Source organism: Nerophis ophidion, linkage group LG01 (assembly GCF_033978795.1).
Source record: "Nerophis ophidion isolate RoL-2023_Sa linkage group LG01, RoL_Noph_v1.0, whole genome shotgun sequence".
NCBI lineage: Eukaryota > Metazoa > Chordata > Actinopteri > Syngnathiformes > Syngnathidae > Nerophis > Nerophis ophidion.
In genome coordinates this window covers 23,309,666-23,332,289 of record NC_084611.1, presented here as the reverse complement: position 1 = coordinate 23,332,289, position 22,624 = coordinate 23,309,666, and the positions used below count along the sequence as shown (strand labels likewise).

Sequence of the window (22,624 nt, the reverse complement as noted above, 5' to 3'; positions counted from 1 at the left end):
TCTCGCGGCTGTGTTGGATCCACTATGGATTGAACTTTCACAGTATCATGTTAAACCCACTCGACATCCATTGCTTTCGGTCCTCTCCAAGGTTCTCATAGTCATCATTGTCACCGACGTCCCACTGGGTGTGAGTTTTCCTTGCCTTTATGTGGGCCTACCGAGGATGTCGTAGTGGTTTGTGCAGCCCTTTGAGACACTAGTGATTTAGGGCTACATAAGTAAACATTGATTGATTGATATGATGTCGTATTTTATAACTGATAAGTTAAATGAAAGAAAAAAAAAAATCATCAAACTTTTACAACCGCCCATAATGTGCCTCTCACCAACCGAGCGGCCCTAAACAACCGCATACTGTTTATGGCAAACTACATTAAACACACAATACTTCACTGAGACAAGAGTACAGCTTTATTAAAGTCAAATTTCAGGCATGTCTGAACTCTTCCAACTCAACCTTTGAATGGAAAAAAGGACATAATTTATATATTCAAATAAAAAGACAGCCATGTACAAAAAGAGTGTCTTCTCAACAGTCACACACATTTAGAAGCGGAATTGTACAAGCAAACAAAAAAAAGAAAAAAATAGCACAGCACAGTAACATGATTCTATGCAAATACAATGCAAGACTATTTACAGATTTTGTCAACAATATACAGTAACACAGGTTGAACAGTAATCAACAAGGTGGTCGTGTTCATCCACGATTTATTTGAAGCAACACCAAGAGAGATAAATACGACCCCAGTTAATAACTGAAGTAATCCTACTACAAAAAAGAATGAGTGCTTTGCAGGTCAAGTTCTCATAAGTACGACACTTTTGCTCCTCTGCCAATCAAAAACCCAACAACAGTCAGCAAAGTTGCACTTTTGAAGCACTAGGCGGATGGCGTATTCAAATTGTGAGAAAAAAAATAATAAAAAATCCTGGATGCATAAGGGTCACTTACATGGGAACAAACATGCTGTTGTTTTTCCCGCCACAAAAATGGCACTAATAAATGAAACACTTTGGGTTTTTTTATACACATATGTAATGGTACAACACACAAATGGAGCCATCTAATACTGCCAACTGCATCTGCAGCAAAGAGGGAAATGGCACTGGGCAACATCGTCACGCAATCGACGTGTGCAAATAAAATGAAGGCTGTTTGGTTTGCTGCCTTTATATAGAAATTATAATAAAGGAATATGGCATGAAGTAGGTAGTTGAGCTAGAATAATCAGTCGTGCCAGTTCTAAGTCACCAGTAAACCAAAAACTAAAATCTTGGGTACGCTAAACAACACAGGAATAAATAACAAAACTCAAGTTCTGGTGGTAACATGACTAAGAGATTTGAGGATGAAACTAAGAGTGCTGTGACGACAGATGTCTATTATGGTGTGGTAATAACATTTCTTACTGCAATGTGGGTAATGTGAGCGCCCAGGGTGGGAGGAAAAAGTGTTCACCGAAGGGAGACGAAATATGCGTTTTAATTGCAAAAAGAACATGGAAAAATATAATAACTCTTTCTCAGTTCTTATTGCCCAAATATTGTATACACCTATACTTTTCTTTTACATAATTGGCACAAATGCTCCAATTAATACCTTCTGTTGCTATTAATGCATGGTCTACAATGTTCTGTTAATGCAATGTTGTACAATATTCTTGTTAATAAACGATCACATGGTCAAAGAGTTTTAATTTCCACTGTTTCAAGCACTACAAGTTATTTTTTGTTGAATAATTTGTTATGTGTAATACGTTTCTAAATTGCAAAATGAACAACCTTTTTCAATTGTCGCCGGCTTACAGTAAATGTCTTTGCGGTTAAAGTCAATAAACACCTTGGCGATAATTAGAGCATTTTTGGTTGCAGATGCCTTAATAAATTAATTTGCATTGGCACTGATCACCTTGGGAGATTAAAAAAAACAGATTAGCAAGGCATGATGACAACCAAAGCTAAAGCCATGAAAACTACAGAAAGCGTTCTGTCGTTGGAGCTAAAACATTCCAATAATGAACTGCTTCGCACTGCTTTGAATAACAAAACACAGTGAGTCACCAAATGTAGAATCATTACACCGATGTAGAAAAACAAAGCCATGTTACGTTAACCCCCAACCCCCCCATTTTTTATTTTTTTTTAAAACAAGATCGAGGGAGTCAAGATTACTGCACTAATGTCCAAAAAACAATTGGTATAAAATGCGGTGCAATAAATAGAAAAAAAAAATTGGACAGATGAGCCATTAAAAACACTGTACAGTTTGTATTTTGTACATTATACTAGACTGTGGTATCCCACTGTGTGTCACAATATCCATTCAAACAATTTAACGTAAGAGGCTGGCCTGGCAATCATTCTTATTTTCACCCATAAGAGAAGCGGGGCTATTTTTTTGTTAAGGTTTTTTTTTTTTTTTTCAGACTGAGGAAAAAAAAAGATTACAACAAGGTTTAAATTCTTATGTCACTACCAGATGAAGAGGTATCCATTTTCAAAAACACATATGTTTTTAATATACATTTCTGTAATTGCATGAGCTAAACTAATAGTGTAGCGACAATGTGTTAAAAAGTGCTTTTCAGAGAGTTTTGCCCCCCCCCTAAAAAAAAAAAGGTAAAAGTCACAGTACACAAACTTGACTGAATGTGGGCAGTAGTTCCTAGAGCCCAAACTGACCTCAATAGGCTGAATATCTTTCCTCTACCATTATGACGTGCGCCGGCTCAGAGAAAATGTGGAACAGACCATTACCAAAAAAAAAGTACTATCATGTTAAAAAAAAAAAAAGTGTAGAGGCCAGGAGACACCCCTCCCTGCCTGTTGGTAAGTACTTTACAATATGATTCCAATTATGTACATGTGAGTGAGGACAAACCAAAAGTCACAAGTACTTGTGTAATGTCATACCAGTACGCTATATACCATTATACAGTATTTCACCTTAATAGGACAATTTTCACAAGGAGGTCTGCGCAACACCTTAACAAAGAAATACACTACTCACCGAGATGACGTGAGGGAAATTCTTGCCTGTAAACATGAACAAACATAGATACATATATAATTATATTCATCTATAAGTATATCAAAAACCATGACTAAAGGAATGTTGGAATGTAGTGTAGTCCTAAAAATTTAAATTGCACAAAAATGTTGCCCCTCCTGTTCTGCAAAGACCGACGTAAATGACAGGTCACATGAGGAGTGGCAGTGGAAGTGTGTGTGTGTGTGTGTGTATGTGTGTGTGTGTGAGAAAGATACACTACCCATACAGCGTACAGCAGGTAAACAAAAGCAGCAGCAGCAACATGGCGTCCCCTTCCTCCACCTCAACCCCTTTTAAGTGCCAGCCGCAACACTTAAAATCTGAAGATGGAACAAAATGAGGCGTTGGTCTGGGATTTTGGAGCTGTTAGTGGTGCTCTATGGCGAGGGCGGTGTACGTTCTCGTCTGGGGGAGCTCCAATCGCACTGCGCTCGCCACAATCACTATCCCGGAGTTTGCTGTGAAGGTCCCCACACACAAAAACGTTCAATTTATTCCCTTTAGGTGTTCGTACGCAGCCCAGGCGGCAGGATGTAGTGCCAGGAGGGCACTTTACAGGGAATGAGGTAACGAGGGCGCCACATCGTCTCTCTGTGGTTCCTCTTTGACTGTGGCGGGGCTCACACCGGAAGGTGGTAAGGGCGGCTGCTGCTGGGTGGAGCCCAAGGGACTGAGGGGGTTGTGGCTGGAACAACAAGGGCGGCCCTCCAGTGAGGAAGCGGTGAGCGCACCTGCCTCGTGGTCTTGGCAGAAAGAGCGAGGACAGAAGTCACAGAACGACGAGGCCTGAGCACCACAGATACTGCAGTCATGCCACGGACACTCCCAGCGCCCTGTGGACAGGAAGAAGAGTTCAAATAAGGATTGGCAATAAAGAAAGAGTAAATTTCCTTGATGGAGAACTAATTAGTGTATTGACAGGAGTTTAAAAAGGTCCCTCTTTTCAAGGAATGTTTTTTAAACAAACTTTAAAACTAAATCATATACAAAAAAATACTATTTTCCCCAATATCAACTGTCAGATTCGTAGCTCACAGTTGTTTGATGATATACGCCACACATACCCCACCCCCATCCAACGCCCTCGACGCGAATCCCTTCGGGGTGATGGACGGATGGGCAGCGTCTGAAGAGCTGCAGCCTTCTACCATGGCCTCCACTCCCTCCCCTCTGTTGCTTTGCTATGGAGGTATTTTCCCACTCCAGACTGGGCCCCCTTATGAGCCCAGTGTAGAGTGTATTTTTTTACTCATCCTTCCCCAGGGTTTACTTTTTTCCCCATCTTTTACAGGGCGCCTTGTGGCGACCCATCAGCGTTCCTCTTCTGTAAGCCGGTACAGTTTGTTTGTCTAATATTGAATGGGTTTTTGCTGAAAACTAAGTTTTGTTGTACTTGTGCAATGAAAATAAAGACCTACCTACCTACCTACCGACCTTTATTGATTAAAGTAATTTAAAAATTAGCATAATATGGTGTTATGATTTTTTTTTTGCAGTGGGTTTCTGTGACTCCAGGAGGGATGTGCCGATCGATCGGCCAATTTTTATGAAAAAGTATGTGATCGCCATTTCCGATTAATGCTGATCACCTCTGGCTATTTTAGTATTAATTTGTAGTCCTCTGGCTGACAAGCTCACAGTTGATTGTGTGTCTCCATAGAGCAGTTCTTCTCAAATAGTTCCTGGGGGGCGTGGTGTGACGCCAGGGGGGGTGCGTGTGACCTCGAGTAACATGCTTTTTTTTTTTTGCCATACCAGAATATAGTGAAGCGTATGTAGCACTTGGCTTCATTGTAACCACGGTGGGAGACGAGGAAAGACCGGTGTGATGTTTCCTTTAATATTAATAAGCTTAAACTGTTAGGCAGAGGTACAGTTATACAGTTTATAGACAAATTATACTATCTATAGTCACATTGGAGAGTGGAGGGGGAAATGTTTTCTTTTTCCTGGGGGCAGGGACCATAACAAAAAATATTTGGGAAGCGCAACAATAGACAGTGTGGAATGTCCCCCCTAAGCTAATAATAATAAACACCTCCATTACAGCAAAATGAACTGCATTTCTCAACATCTTAAGTATCATTAAGAAACATGAGAGCAAGCAGGAGAAGGCATGTCAATAGCTAGGCTAGCTGTAAGCCAGCTGGAAACAAATGAAGAAATAAGTGCTTAGTAAACTTTAAGTGTAGACGTAACCACGTTGCAGCAGAAAGTAAGTAAATATAAACAGGAAATTAACAAGTACATTATTAAGAGTTGGAGAATGGATAATGTAGCAGTAACTGCTGTCAATAAATGACATGTAAGAGGGCGGCAGATCAATCTATAAACTAGTGGTGTCAACACCAAAAGGTAGTATCAGTAAATATCAATACTACAAAAGGTAGTATCAGTAAATATTGTTACCAATATCGACAGTATTATCATCAGGGTATGGCGGCTTGGTGAAGTTTTATTTTCCTGTGATTTCAGGAAAGGACTTTAAGGGCTTCAATTATTTCAATGAATAATAGATAATAGTTTTTGAATCGGTTTGAATTTTGTGTACAATTGACTTTGTTTTGCTCAAACAATTGTATGTAGTAAAAGAAAATAAGGTAAAAGTTTAAATATTGTGTTGATATTAAACTGTCAATAGTACTCACCATTTATAAATTGAAAAATTGACAGTTAATATGTGTGATCGGTATCGGACGATCTCAATTATGAATGGTCAGTATTGGAATCAGCAGCATAAATCCCTGTTCGAAACATTAGTCTACGGGTCACTAGTGTGTGTGTGTGTGTGTGTGTGTGTGTGTGTGTGTAAATAGGAAGTAAATGTCTCCCTCAGTAGTTTGGCGCGACCTGTTGGTTTTAATATATAAATCTCGAGATCCCTAATAAAAGACGATACGATCTCTCTTTATCAGGGGGATCAATATTGTCACTAAAAATGTGACTTCTTATGTGATAGCAACCTTTGTATTTTGGAATGTTCTGAACTCATCTTTCCAAGCCGGTGTTGTATTGATCACAATGATCACCCACAAGGATGTAATGGTGTAGGCCACAGCTAGTGAATTAACAGTTCCTCTGCTGGTTGCAGCTAAGTAGTGTGCCGCATTTTGCAAAATATCTGACTCTGACTAACAAATCTAGACTCCAAACATCCCAGAATAAGCTAGTCCGGTTACTTTTAGACCTCTACCCCAGATCCCACCTCACTCCAACCCACTTCTCCAAAGTGGGCTGGCTTAGGGTGGAGGACAGAGTAAAACAACTTGCACTGAGCCTAGTCTATAAAATCCGCTACACCTCCCTGATACCGAAGTACATGTCAAACTACTTCCTTAACGTAAATGACCGCCATAACCACAACACCAGGGGGAGCTCCACAAACCACGTTAAACCCAGATTCCGATCTAACAAAGGTCTTAACTCATTCTCTTTCCATGCCACATCAATGTGGAATGCACTCCCAACAGGTGTAAAACTAATTGCATCTCTATATTACTTCTAAACCGCTCTAAAACAACACCTCCAGGCAACTTCAACCCTTTACTAATACCCTCCTCCATTTACATCCCATCTCCCCGGATTATAAATAACCTAATGTAAATAAATAATCAAATGTACTTCTAATGTATTTACTTACTCTTATGCTATCTGAACTCACTATGTTCTCTGCTGGCTGTACATATCCTACTGTAAGACCTACACTGTTTCAATGTCCATTTCTCTGTTGATGCAATTGTTGATGACTGAAGTTCTGATATCAACCAAAGCTCCTCATCCCACCCCCCGGATTGTAAATAATGTAAATAATTCAATGTATATACTATGATGATTAACCTGTGTGATGACTGTATTATGTTGATAGTATATATTTGCACCATGAATTGATTAACGTGGACCCCGACTTAAACAAGGTGGTCAATTGTACGGAATATGTACTGAACTGTGCAATCTACTAATAAAAGTATCAATCAATCAAAATCAAAACTGAATATTTTTCCAGATTATTTCCCTGTATATATTACAGCCACATTTCAAATGTTGTCCACTTCATGAAAACCAGAGTATTCATTTAAAGACAGTTTTATCATCACCGTATGGTGGCTTGGTGAGGTTGAGACACAGCAGGTGGTACGCCTTAGGACAGTCCTTCCTGTCGCACATCACCAGCTCCCCTCCCTCTCCGCAGAAAAAACAGAAATACTCGTGCATGTGTTTGCCCTCCAGCCGCATCTTCCGCTTCCTCTGCTTCAGCTTGGCGTTCCTTGCCTTCTCTTCTTTTTCCATCACCACGGCGCTCTGGTGGAAAGAGAACAGGACAATAAAGACATGCTAAAAAACAGACACCAGACGAATGGCAGGAACTAGATAGATGTGCTTACAGTTGGCTGCACTCCAAGGAAACCTGAGCAGTTATCTGATCCGCAGTGGCAAGATGTTTTTCTGTTGCCTACGCAGTGCAGGTTGTAGTTGAAGGTGAGCTCTGAGCCTGAAGGACAAGACAAGAAGCATATAATTTATCTCAGGGGTGGCCACACTTTTTCAGCAGGCGAGCTACTTTTTAAATGACCAAGTCAAAGTTGTGGATGTGAAAAAAGTAAATACCAAATGAAAGTGGTTGGTTTTTGACATCTTATTTGTCCAGCTTCCATACTCATATCCTTGACAAGAAATACATTAACGGCAAACTCTGTACTTTTCTAGCTGGTGTGCGCTACCTTTCTGAGACTCGTATTTTGTTAGCGCAGGCAGGCTGGAGCAGCACTATTATTGGGAAGACAGGAACCGTGCGGTCACAGTCTTTATGCTTTTGATGGCAGGAACGCGCGAGAGTCTGTTGAATTAAAAAGTGTTTCTCGCCTTCCTGACGATAATTTTTTTCTTCACACTGAGCTCGCAGCAGCCAGCGTCATCTCACAAGATCCTTCGGTGCCTTGAATGTCAACCAAGTGACAAAAGTGATGTCTTCATGAAGATTGATGATCCCTAATTTTTTAGATCTATTTTTTCAATGCCTGGTTGGTGATCGACTGACCCACCCTTTGCGATCGACCGGTAGGTCACGATCGACGTAATGGTCACCCCTGATTTAAATCATCTGAACAGGAGCACGGTCACACTTCATCAGGTCCACCAGATCACATCTAAATCAGACAAATAGGAGGCTTTTATCAAACATATGACCTTTACAATAATAATAATATTAACAATAATGAAAATGGATTGACTGGAATATAGGACAACTCTCTTTTTCTAGAAACATTTTTATGAACTATTTTTTAGCTCAAGCTTGCTTGAGGAAAAATAATTTGATGCCACCTGCTGGTTTGCACGGTTTGCAACTTTTTCTGACTTTTTTCCCCGCAAAAAAATAGTCTTATATTGTTGTCAATGGTGTATGGAGAACTGGAATGATAGGAGACTCCTATGGAAGCTCGTCGGAGGACGACTGTGAGAGTATGGTATACTATTCCTAACTTTTTGAGAATTATTGTAGTTTGTAATTACATTGTACTCTCCAGCACATCTTGTTGGGCTGCAAGACAGCACTATCCCAAGACCGCTATCAGTGGTGACACAATATAGTGCTTATAAAATTGGCACAGGTGGCAGAGGCCTGCTTGCTGAGAGGAGGTCAACAATAGACCATGTGTTCCAGCAAAACCTGCCATTCTGTTTACAACAACGGGAAAGACCAACCCAACAAAGAGAGACAGGAGGGCTCCTCTCACCCAGCAGCCAGTGATCTATAAGTGTCCACCTGGGTGAGCAATTCCCTATCCCTAGGTAGATTGTAGAAACATTTGATTATGTGGTCGGAGTCACGCAAAATCATCATGCTAGTGGAACGCACTGTCCCATGGAGCAGGTTATGGAGGCAGGGAACGAGTGGAAGCGTTTTAAGTGTGCAGACCTGGCGGAAGAGCGCATAAAAGCTGGCTGGAAAACCTAAACGCGACATTGGCTGCTGGAGTAGTGCATCGAAAAGCCATTAAAGAACTGGCTGAGGAAGCAAAGAAGGGAAGCTGCTGGCTGTGGCTAGGGAGGAAGCAGAGGAGTTGGGGGCTGAATAATACCTAGGGCATCAGAGAAGGATGCAAGGACAGATTCCTGCCATTGCTCCGTCCCCAGGAGATGTACTGGGGTTAAAGGAGTGACACATCAATAACTAGTGATCCCCAGCTTATAACCCTTTTTCCACACAGAAGTGTTAAGACAAACACACTTGCGCAAAGGCACTGGTGGGGGTGCATCAGGCAGCAATGGCCAGCAGGTAGACCATCAACCTGTATTTTCTTAGTTTGATACTGAGAAACGTAATTCATTAGATTCACTCACCAGCCTCAATGTCGCATAGAGTAAAGAGTCCAATGCGGACATCCCCGTTGACCGTCCACTTTTGGGTTTCACAGTTGGGGCTGCAGCTGTGGTTCATGAACCGAGCAGAATTCCCCTTGGGACCAGCATCTATCACACGATCCTATGTGCAAAGTAATGACAATAAGACAATGGAGGTTCATGCGGTGTATTTAAAGCAGTGTGTGTTTTCATTTATAACCTTTGTAAGGGTTAGCATGTAGAAGTCGGTTACGTGGTTCTCATGGGCACGTTTGATTCGCTGCTGGCACTCCTCCGGGTCAATAACTTCTCCAACATATTCAGTCACAAAGTCACCCTGCAAAAAATATAAATACTTTATTTTTACTTTAGCACTTAAAGGAATTTTGTGCAAGAGTGTAGAAGATACAGATGGAAATTATTTTTTTTCATGAAAGGATATGTCCATATTTGTTATACAGTGCCATCCCATATGAGCTGGTATGACATGTATCAATTAATCAATCAATGTTTATTTATATAGCCCTAAATCACAAATGTCTCAAAGGACTGTACAAACCATTACGACTACGACATCCTCGGAAGAACCCACAATGTAGGAATGTTCTTTAAAGCCTTGAATCATTTTAGAACATTTGATTTGACAAAAAACTTGTAATATTCCAAATATATTTTTGTTAAATATTAAACATAATATTCCAATATTTAAAAAAAAGTTGTACTAAAACATTAGTCATCATTTTCATATATATTTTAGATTTTGTCTATTTATATCCTCACAGATTTATTATTGTAGTATGTGAAGTGAAGTGAGTTATTGGCTTATTCTCTCGTGACTCAATGTGCTTTACATTGAGAGACCCATTATCTACATCTAAGCTGCATTTACACCAGTGAGGGTGACACTGGGACCAACATGGGGTGGTGTCTTGCCCAAGGGCGCAATGGCAGTGACTATATTGGCGGAAGCTAGATTCGACCAAGCCTTTTGGCCAAGCCGTTCTACCATCTGAGTGTGGTGCCCCCAAATAAAAGCTGTAAAAAAAAAAAAAAATTCTCAAAGTAATGAAATGTTATACTTATTAAGAATATCCTATTGTAAATTGACTTATTATAAAGTTATAGCAAATCAACAACATATTTATTTGTGTTTTCATAAACACATGAGAATATTATCATTGTTTTTATTGAAAAAAAATACTCAAAAAGTGTAACTTATGTGTTTTCATAAACACATAAGAATATTATCATTGTTTCTATTGAAAAAAACTTACTCAAAAAGTGTGACAAAAAAGCGCAATGCAAGCCAAAAACCTGTTTAAAGTTTCTGTTACTGCAAATTTCCATGACAGCCTGTTTAGACGGCAGACTGCTTGCTGGCAAGTTGTGAAACTATTACGATACAGTCATCTATTAAGGTTCCATTGCTTCCAGACTCAAGACATAATCTCTAACATTAAATCCATTACACATCCAAATGCTACAAAGTTACTTTGGTTTAAAATTGATTATACAATTTGCCATGTCTGTGTAAAGACTACATTATTGAATCTCCTTCACTTGACAACTTGCACTTAAAGCTTATCAAAATGCTTTGATGAGACAGTTAGGCAAGACTCTCTAGACACCCACCTTCCTCAGAGACTGGTTGGTCATGAGGCCCCATCCACGGCCATCTGTCTTTATCACATTGGTCTCAGCGTAGAGACGCTTGGAAAAACACTGGTTCTCGCAATTGTCTCCTGCCGGGCAGACCTGTTTGACAAGAGTGAATACGTTTAAAGGCGACACTTAATTGGGAACTTCCCTGAATTTAGACTATAATTCACAATCCTAATGTGACACAAGCCCACATGTTTTCCTTTTTTTAATGCATTCTAACTTAAAAATAAACACTCGCAAAAATCAGCTAACAATAAAGGTAATAGGAGTCATTACATCATTTAATCTATTCTGCCAACAGGGCGCTCTACAAAACATACAAAAACCTCCAACAATGCTTTATATACACACTGTAAGTATAGATGTAATGTAGTAACAGGCACATTAATACGAACTTTTATTAATTATGTATTTTGCTCATTTTAAGCATACGGTGGTGTGTTAATTTCACAACAGTCGCTATTTCCTTCAAAAACAACACTAGTACTACTAAATGGTAAAAATAAATGGTAAATGGTTGTACTTGTAAAGTGCTTTTCTACCCCTTTTTAAAGGAGCCCAAAGTGCTTTGACAGTATTTCCAAATTTACCCATTCACACTCACATTCACACACTGATGGCGGGAGCTGCCATGCAAGGCACTAACCAGGACCAATCATTACTCCTGGCATACTTCGTGAGTGCCAACGGCCACTACTTTAAGACAAATAATGATGCAGAACCATTTTTTTTTTTTGCCTGAATATATGGAGGATGATCTACAAGTTTTAGAAGCTGTGTGCTAAACAGATCCAGCTTTAGTGAAACAAAGCATTATGTAGACCAATTGCTCAGTGCTAAACAGGGAGGTCACGGTACGATAATTTGTTATAGTTATTGTGACCAAAATTATCACGGTTATCATTATTATTGTGGTATTTTTAAATATGATCAAAATTTTCCAAAAGTACTTACACAGAAATATTTTAACCAAGATTTTTTGAAAACACAAACAACCCTTTCTAAAGGATTTCCTTTGTAGAAAAAACATTATTGCAGATAAAAACACTTTTTCATAGACCTCAAGTAGAAACTGAATGTACATATGAAAGCAACACAAGCATTATAAACAAAGAAATGATGGCAGAAAAAAAAAAACAAATAAACAAAATAAATCTGGAAGTTGTGCAACATAACACTTTATGGACATAAGAGATAAAAAATAAAAACAACATGTCAAAAATATACCGTCTTGCTGGCTAATAATACATACTCTAGAAAGAAAAATAGTTCGAACTAACAGTGTTCGGATTGTAATCATCCAAATATGATTAGCAGCAAAGTAGACAGGCGTTGTGGCTCAGAGAGTGAATGGAGGCGACACAAGTAAGCTAGCTCGATGATGCTAACTAGCGAGCTTGTTTTGGTACTCCTGATCGTCTCCCTGTCCTGCAATTCAGTGTGCAAAAGGAACAGCAGCTATCTGCGGGTAAGTCGGGCATTCAACACATTTTGTTTGGACCATATTTTTGTATATTTAATTAAAAAAAAAACGGAAGTGATATTTTGATGCAAAAATCCATCCATCCATCCATTTTCTAACACTCGTCCCTTCCGGGGTTACAGGGGGTGCTGGAGCCTATCTCAGATGCATTCGGGCGGAAGGTGCTTACACCCTGGACAAGTCGCCACCTCATCACAGGGCCAACACAGAGACAGACAACGTTCACACTCACATTCACACACTAGGGCCGTTTTTTTTTTTTAGTGTTGCCAATCAACCTATCCCCAGGTGCATGTCTTTGGAGGTGGGAGGAAGCCGGAGTACCCAGAGGGAACCCACGCAGTCACGGGGAGAACATGCAAACTCCACACAGAAAGATCCCAAACCCACACAGTCACGGGGAGAACATGCAAACTCCAGCCCGGGATTGAACTCAGGACCTTTGTATTGTGAGGGACATGCATTAACCCCTGTAGCACCGTGCTGCCCTGATGCAAAAATGTTTAAAAACATGGGTTTCAAGGACATTTTACATGTTAGCTCTTGTTGATCCTGGCGCCGCTAAAAGTAGTTCTTTAATGTTACCGCTTATAATAAGCGAAAACTAGGCTAGGTCACGAAATTTAAATTGAGTATTGTTGTCGGTTTTAGGTGTTTATTTAGAGAGCTTTATGGGCACAATAAAGTACTCCCATTAGCTGCATTGTTAGCCACTGCATACTTGCAGTATTCTACAAATTATAATGCATAAAAAAAATTGTTTTTGTCTTACATAGGGATTGTGAATGATAGGCAAAATTCCCCAAAAAGGGCAGTTTCCCTTTAACTTCACTATTAAATACCTCACATAGTAATGAACAACAAACCTGAGGATGGCACTCGTACTGCAGCATTCGGTTGAGACACTGAGAGTCCAGACTGCAAGGATGCTCATCTTTTGGCCGACAGTTGCAGCGTGGGATTTCAGACAAGTCTGCGACGTGCATCTGCACTTTCCCCACCGGTTTATTGGACTGTCACAAGAAATGACAACATCAGCAAAAGAAGGATTCACACGTTATAGTCTTGTTCCAATTATGTGGTACTACCTTAATACATTTGTAGGGTGGCGGTTTGCGAGAGTTGCGTTCCTGCTCGAGAGCCTCCCTGCTCTCCCTCTGAGCCTTGAGCTCTTGGAATCTCCGGGCTGCTTCTTCTAGGGCTAAAACAACAACAAAGCCAACAACATTATAGAAATCTATTCTGTTATCTGTCTTCAAGTGAGCAATTCGGTAGCTTTGTACTGATTACCTTTCTTGAAGGTCTTGTTGAGGTTGATCTGACCCGTCACAAAGTTTTTGTCGTTCTCAACATAAGGGAAGACACGGCCCTGATTGATCCAATAGTAGTCATGGGAACCGAAGAAAAAGACTGGGAAGTCACCGATGTCATGGCGAAGGCTCTGGATGTTTGAGGGTACCAAACGAGGGTTGCAGATCTCTGCTGGCCACCACCTACAAGAGGAAAAAAAACAAAGTTGGAGCATTAATTGCCAACAAACAATAATTTTAGAAGTTTGAAAACTCATTACATACAACCCATTACATACATAACAACTTGATGTTTTAATTTTAAATATGAGAAAGTGGACAGGAGAACATAACTCTTTTTGATCACATAGTCACAACACAGCAGCAACAGAACCAATGGTGTAATAGCGATAAAGAGCAAACTACCGCTGATAAATTCGCTGTAAACAACAGTGCAGCAAGTGTAACAAGTATGGGGTTCACACAAACATTTTTAAAGCACATCCAAAGGTAATTATAACCTCTGATGGCTGTGTTTTCCCTGGTTTGATAGCTTTGAGGTGCGCTTCCTCCTCAATCACACTTACACTAAGAAAACACCGGAATTCCGAACATGAAGATGGACAACACACTAAGCCAGAGGTAGGGAACCTATGGCTCTAGAGCCAGATGTGGCTCTTTTGATGACTGCACCTGGCTCTCAGATGAATCTTAGCTGACATTGCTTAACACGGTAAGTAATGAATAATTCCGCTGGTAATCATAGTGTCAAAAATAACGTTCAAAATAGAAAAATTCTCATACATTTTAATCCATCCATCTGGTCCCTACCGCACCTGTTCAAGAAGTCGCATTAACGGTAAGAATTATTTTATTTATCGTTGGTTTGCTTCAGAATAACAATGTTATTAAAATGTATAAGAGACTTATTATACTCTAGAAATGTTGGTCTTACTTAAAAATGCACGCATTTAGTTGTATTCAGTGTTAAAAAAATATATTATATGGCTCTCACAGAAATACTTTTTAAAATATTTGGCTTGTATGGCTCTCTCAGCCAAAAAGGTTCCCGACCCATGCACTAAGCCGAACAATGTCCTTAAAATTCTTTCTATAATATCAAAATACTGTTGTGATTTGGCATATATAAAAAAGAAAATAACTTTAAAGAAATCAACTTGATTTTGTAGGAGCAGTAGGAGCCCCTTAATATAACGTTGGGGATGCAGCCATTGCCATCTCTTTGGGGTAGGAAAAAAACTGCATCGGAAGATTGCTTGCAGCCACAGCTGTTAAAGCCAATGTTTTTTAATCCAGGCGCTAATTAGAGACCACAGTGAGTACCTGCTACTATTCACCCGGTTACAATAGGCAACAGGTAGTTACCGGTAATAGACTGAAAGCATTAGAGTATTTAACGTATTAATATACTATACGGAGATTCAAAACACATTAGGAATTAAAACTTATTTCATTTGCCCATACCTGTAGTTGCCCAGTTTGACCCAGACAATTTGTTTGTAGTGAGGCTTCTTCCCGGCCCTACAATCGCTGCAGGACCATGACCCCTCCGGCATCTGCATCTCCAGACACTCCGGGTGGAAGGAAGCAGGGCAGGAGTCGCAGCACAGCAACTTGCCTCCTATATTTGTATGTATGGATGGATGGACACATGCATGAGTATGAGTGTGTTTGGATGTATGTGTGTTTGTTGTGGGAAATGAGTATGCAAAGAGAGGAGGAGGGTATCATTAGGCAAAGGGAATTCATAAACTGGACCAACTCTGAATCTCATTTGCAGACAAGCCTACGAACATTCTACAGTAAATCAAAAAGAAAAACACAACATCTAGTTACCAGAAAACTGTTAAAAAAGAAGCTACTTTGTAACTTTGATCTTTATTTTGAACTAGTCAAGGCTCCTGTGAGGGCTCCAATGACAACTATGCTGCGGAGGAAGAGGCTGAAAATGGCTGCTTCATGTTATTACTTTAAATCAGTTACAGCGTGTCTGGCAATCAGATTCAGAGCACTGTACCAGTGTTCAGTGTACCAGTCAATGGGATACACATGCAGGAGCAGCACGGGGCTCCAATCAGCCAGTAAGTAAACATTTCGGGGATTTATTATTTGGGGAAAACAATGGCAAAAGAGCAGGCATGCAGTCCTGCCAATTAAGCAAACTGACCCCATCACACATACTGCACCTTGCATAGACGAGCTTGTATGGAATCTTTAGTGCCAATTTTGTGTCAAAATCACAACTTTAGTGTCATTATTTAGGTTATTGACAACTCGGCATAGTCTGTACAATGCAATTTCATTCCATCCAAGGCAGGTCCGAAAGGTGTAGAAAATGGAAGGTGAGCCAAAAACGTCAATTTATCTGACAATTTTAGTTTAAAATAAAACTTGATAAAAATTGGGGTCAGGGTAAAAAGCAAGGAAAAGCTGGACATGGTCTTTTTGCATAAATCAAATAAGCAAACAGTGCTCAAGCAGAGAAGCAGTGCACCTCCACAAACCACAGACAAGAGCATGAACCAACGCAGAACATCCAGCATTAGGACCCGTATGTACTTAATCTGACCAATTAAGAGTCAGCAGAGACACTTTATTTGATAGATAGTTTTACAATGGGCCTCATGCAAAAACCACAGAGTGAGTGGTACAAGTCTTGCATACACCAGAAACAGTTAATAATCATCTCTTTGTCTGAATAAATCCAAATGGACTTTGACTTGCATGAGTGACCATAAACAGTTATGCCAAATGCCTCGCTGCTTTGTATTTTCTGTACCACCTTTACAAATATACAGCAACACTATTCAACCCCCACTGTAAATTATATTTCCAAAAATTAAAAATATTTATTATAATAATTAGGTCTGTCAAAAGAAACGCTTTAAGTCATTAATCAATCATTCATTTTGACCATCAGTGAACAGGTAAAGCCATAAGTCAGTGTAAAGATGAGGAGACTCCGACTGGTGAGCCCATTGGCAAATTTCACTACAAAATACACCCAGACGGTACTTTAGATTTAACTTATGGCAAGTTTAAAAAAAATTAATTACGTGCATTCAATTAGTGTTTTTTGGGGTGTTTTCATTTATATCATTAACCCAAGTAATTACTGCAATTATGATTTATTCATATTAATCACAATGGAATTGTGATTAATCCGATTAAAAAATGTACACATTTAACAGCACTAACAATATCAAAAATATTAAGTAGTGAGTGTACTATTGGTTGTATTGAGCTATTTTGTTTAAATTATGTTTGCATTGTTGGTTTTTTTGCAAACTACTGCAAGTTGTTCAACTTTGCAGATAAGAATAAAATAGAATTGAATAAATATATTGTGTGCAACTCTATTAGCTGGTGCTTTTGTCAAGTCAAGTACCTGGATGTTATTATATGTCAAACATTGGCGAGAAAACCTTATTTAATAATTTTTTCTTAAGTACAGCATATAATTTTAATAATAAAATACAGTATATTTTCCCACAGATGATCATAGTGCATAATAATTACAATGTTAAATAATAATGTCATTAGGGCTGTAAATCTTCAATTCTTGGGGGTAATGATTTGATTCAGAATCGATTCTTGATTCAAAATCAATACTTTTTCAATAACATTGGTTGCCAGTTCTGTGATTAACTACATTCTTTCACAAAATTGATAAACACCTCTGATAAATGTTTGTATTACCTAAAAGAAAACTGGTTTGTTTAATTCAATTCTACCCACACATTTAGTTAAGTCCAATACAAATAAGCAAACAAGAGAAATATCTACCACTTTGCTTTTGTAAGGTAAAACTGCACAGCAGATGTGGGCATCTACATCAACGATAAGATTTGCGTGAGTGGCTGGACAAGAAAATAAGAAAATAAAAAATAAAGACAAATAAATAAATAAAAACTTTTTTTTTCTTCTCGATTTTTGATTTTTTTGGAATCCATTAAGAATTGTTAAAAATTAGAATCGCTATTCATTTCAAAAATAAAATTTTTTACACCTATAAATGTTTGTAAAATTAAAAAAATATTAAAGAAAATAAGCTGTAACAGAGTGCATCTGAAATGTACTCACAGCACTTTACTTTTCGCACATTCTGTTAATTTATAGTCTAATTTCAAAAAGGAATACATTCATGTTTGTCCTCATAATCCCAATACCCCATAATGACAATGTAAAACGTTTTTTTTAAAGGAATTTTTGCAAATGTATTAAAAAAAAATTAAAAACACTTAAAAATAAAATCACATGTATATAAGTATTCACAGCCTTTGAAATGGGCAAAAAGTGAGGTGTGCGTCCGGTTTCAATTGATCATCCTTGAGATGTTCCTACAGCTTAATTGGAGTCCATCTGTTGTAGATTCAGTCGGTTGGACATTATGTTGTAAGACCCACACCTGTCTATGTATAAGGTCCCACACTTGACAGTGCACGCAGAGCATTAACCAAGATTGAAGTCAAAGGAATTGTCTTTGGACCTCTGAGATAGGATTGTCTCAAGCACAAATCTGGGGAAGGATATGGAAAAATATCTGCTTCTTTAAAGGTCCTAATGAGCACAGTGGCTTCCATCATTCATAAATGTAAGAAGTTTGAAACCACCAGGACAGTTCCTAGAGCTGGCCGGCCTTCTAAACTGAGCAATCGGGGGAGAAGGCCCTTGTCAGGGAGGTGACCAAGAGCCTGATGGTCACTTCGTCAGGGCTACAGCCTTCCTCTGTGGAGTGGCGAGAATCTTACTGAAGGCCAGCCATCTTTGCAACAATCCACCAATCAGGCCTTTACTGTGACTTTAGAGCAAGGGTGTCAAACACATTTTGGCTCAGGGGCAACATGGAGGAACTTCTATTCCCATACAAAACATGCAATGTACCCTTTTCTATATATATATATATATATATATATATATATATATATATATATATATATATATATATATATATATATATATATATATATATATATATATATATATATATATATATATATATATATATATATATACACAAGGGACAAGCGGTAGAAAATGGAGATATATATATATATATATATATATATATATATATATATATATATATATATATATATATATATATATATATCTCCATTTTCTACCGCTTGTCCCTTGTGGAGTCGCGGGGGTTGCTGGAGCCTATCTCAGCTGCATTCGGGCGGTAGGCGGGGTACACCCTGGACAAGTTGCCACCTTATCGCGGGGCCAACACAGAAAGACAGACAAAATTCACACACTAGGGCCAATTTAGTGTTGCCAATCAGCCTACACCCAGGTGCATTTCTTTGGGGGTGGGAGGAAGCCGGAGTATCCGCAGGGAACCCACGCAGTCACGGGGAGAACATGCAAAATCCACAAAGAAAGATCCCGAGCCCGGGATTGAACTCAGGACCTTCGTATTGTGAGGCACATGCACTAACCCCCCCTCCACCGTGCTGCCATATGTTGCAACCTCTGAGGAAGGCAACAGTTGTGGATGAAACCGTCAGGTACAGAAATAAACATAGGTCTGGCTATAAGGATAACAAAATCGCATTGAAGCCATGCTATTTCCACATAAATGGAGTGCTTGGTCAAATAAACCGGAAAAAAAGTTGCGGGCCAGATGGACCAGACAGACAACTGTCCATCGAGTGAGTCACACTTTATACTGAACATGATGCACGCATGATGTGTTGCGTGTGTCATGACAGGCAGCATACGCTGTCTTGCTAGCTGTGTACAAACAAAACATGAAATGTGGGCTAATACGTTACAGATACTGCAATGGTTGTTCAATTTGTACTGACTGAAAAAATGGTGTCTTATCGCATAGTGTTGTGCATTACAAACTCACACGTGTTTCGTGCAGACATAGAAGCTAGCTTATCTCTTGCCGTAGCTAGCTTTTATGGCTAATATTCTCGCACACCGATGTTTTACTACGCTAGTAAAATAGTTCCTCTGTGTTCGATCTTACAATAATAATGTAGCTGCAGTTTGGTTATCATACAGGTCACAGAGCATAAATGAAGTATAGTTGACGCTTTTAGAGGTAGAATCGATTACTCCTATTAGCTGAATTGCTAGCCACCAAGAACAAACCGATTTTTACATGTTAGAATGTATGTATTCTTGTAGGGCTGGGCGATATATCGATATACTCAATATATCGCGGGTTTGTCTCTGTGCGATATAGAAAATGACTAAATCGTGATATTCGAGTATACGTTGTCACACAGTTGCTTTTAGCTGCAGGCATTACACTGCAGGCTCTTCTCACTTTTTCCCGTCTCTCCTTCTCAGAGACAAGCGCACCTTCTTACATACGTCACATACTGTCGTGTCATACGCCCTCGCATGAGAGGTAACAGCATGGGTAACATTAGCTGTGATGCTAGCGGAGTGGTGCGAGTGGTAATATGAGAGTAAAATGGTGCCAATCTGGTAACAAATGAAGGAAGAATTCATTCCTAAGAAAAACAGCACGGTGTCCATCGTCTGGCGGGGGTTTGGCTTCAAACGGGAATATGTCGAACAAGTATGCGGCAAAAGCGTTGTTACAAAAAGTAGCACCTACTGCTAATTTGTAGCATCATTTGAAAAGTTCCCGCTAGAGAATGAAGAGTGCTTGACAGCATGAAAGTTTAAAATGAGCATACATTAATACAGTATGAACAAGAATGTTTTAATGTAGACACATAGAATCATCATACTGCTGTGATTATATGCATCAAGTGTTCATTTAAGGCTAAGGAAAAATATCAATATGTATATATCGTGTATCGTGATATGGCTTAAAAATATCGAGATAATAATAAAAGGCCATATCGCCCAGCCCTATATTCAGTTCCCCTGTAGGTTTTGCTTGTATGGTGTTTATTTGGTTAAATGATACTTTTGATATTTTCCTAAAGAGAAAATTATTTGTTTTATTTTTTCTATTATTTGTGGCATGGTATTTGTTAATTTTAGTGGATAATTAATCAAAACCTAGCATCTATTGCTAACTACAGATCAGGGGTGTCAAACTCATTTTAGTCCAGGGGCCACATGAAGGAACATCTATTCCCAACCCGGCATGACTGGTAAAATAATGGCATGATAACTTAAAAATAAAGATAACTATAGATTCTTTTTTTTGTTTAATGTTAGACCAATCACAATCTGAAAATGTAAAAATCATGTTTTTTACACTTACATGTTGCAGTTAATTGTATTCTATCTTCATTTGTTGGTATTTATACTTTTTGAATAAATTATGTGATAATGTTCATTAGTCAAATAGGTGGAATTGAGTCTGGCAGAGTTTTAAAGTGCTCCCTTTGGTGTTAAATTGTAATATGTCAGAAGATGAAATTAATGTAATTTACTAATTTTACTCAACTGATGTACCAACATCGTGGTTTATTCTGTACATACAGTCCTGGTCAAAAGTTTACATACACTTGTAAAGAACGTAATGTCATGGCTGTCTTGAGTTTCCAATAATTTATACAACTCTTTTTTTTTGTGATAGAGTGATTGAAGCACATATTGAAGCACATACAGTACTTGTTTGTCACAAACAACATTCATGAAGTTTGGTTATTTTATGAATTTATAATGGGTTTACTGAAAATGCGACCAAATCTGCTGACCCCAAACACATGTCAAAAGTGGTAAAGGAATGGCTAAATCAGGCTAGAATTAAGGTTTTAGAATGGCCTTCCCGAAGTCCTGACTTAAATGTGTGGACCATGCTGAAGTAACAAGTTCATGTCAAAAAAACAACAAATTTAGCTGAACTGCACCAATTTTGTCTGGAAGAATGGTCAAAAATTCAACCAGAAGCTTGTGGATGGCTACCAAAAGCGCCTTATTTTAGTGAAACTTGCCATAGGACATGTAACCAAATATTAACATTGCTGTAAGTATACTTTTGACCCAGCATGTATGGTCACATTTTCAGTAGACCCATAATAAAGTCATAAAAGAAGCAAACTTCATGAATGTTTTTTGTGACCAACAAGTGTTCCAATCACTCTATCACAAAAAATAAGACTTGTAGAAACTATTGGAAACTCAAGACAGGCATGACATTATGTTCTTTGCAAGTGTATGTAATATTTTGACCACAACTATATGTAGCATTGTCTACAGCAAAATTAGTGAATTTTGACTCATTTCATTTATCACACGTGAAGTAAGAAGGGGATACATATTATTTCAGAATATTTATGTGCGCCCAGAAAATGTGTCTCCAGTCAGAAGTACAAAACGAAATGCACAGATTATCAATTTGTATACTATCACTAATGAGCAGCGTAAGTAGGTAGTGTCCAAACACAGAAGTGTTGCCTCTATCCTAACATAGGTCCACCCCCTCGGAAATCATGCGTGTAGTAGGGGACACAAAGAATTGCTCTGGCGAAATCCACTGGACATATTTAGAAACAGCAGTTTCTTTCATTCAAAAATCTCAGCTCATTTTTATACTTAGCAAACTCATTTTGTTGGCCAAAGGAAACCTGTTGGAGGGCCTGATTCGGCCCGCGGGCCATACCTTTGACACCCCTGCCATAGATAATTGTTTAAGTCATAATAAAATAAGAATGAACATTTGCTTTTGTTCAATCCAACAGGATGTTCTGAAATTAATTGAACAAAAGTATACTGGTTTTTTTGCATGCGGCCCAGTGTTATATGTTAATTAAAAGGGATTTAGGCTTTGGTGATAGTTTTAAAATGCACAAATCTGCATGGCAATTAACTGCAGCTTGAATCAGT

General features: G+C 38.8%; 1 protein-coding gene across 3 annotated transcripts in view; it reads right to left on the bottom strand.

Moving 5' to 3' along the window:
* Positions 1-391: 391 nt before the first annotated feature.
* The window catches only part of nsd3 (nuclear receptor binding SET domain protein 3), a 42,975-nt gene continuing 20,742 nt past the window's right edge, over positions 392-22,624 (bottom strand). For all 3 annotated transcript variants that reach the window (XM_061898775.1, XM_061898784.1, XM_061898793.1), the window contains 10 exons: positions 15,317-15,473; positions 13,833-14,035; positions 13,631-13,743; positions 13,409-13,555; positions 11,030-11,152; positions 9,618-9,734; positions 9,398-9,539; positions 7,441-7,547; positions 7,153-7,357; positions 392-3,891 (listed from right to left, as the gene is read on the bottom strand). In XM_061898775.1, coding sequence (XP_061754759.1) covers positions 3,611-3,891; positions 7,153-7,357; positions 7,441-7,547; positions 9,398-9,539; positions 9,618-9,734; positions 11,030-11,152; positions 13,409-13,555; positions 13,631-13,743; positions 13,833-14,035; positions 15,317-15,473 — 1,595 coding nt within the window. In that variant the 3' untranslated portion in view covers positions 392-3,610. The remainder of the gene's footprint in view (positions 3,892-7,152; positions 7,358-7,440; positions 7,548-9,397; positions 9,540-9,617; positions 9,735-11,029; positions 11,153-13,408; positions 13,556-13,630; positions 13,744-13,832; positions 14,036-15,316; positions 15,474-22,624) is intronic.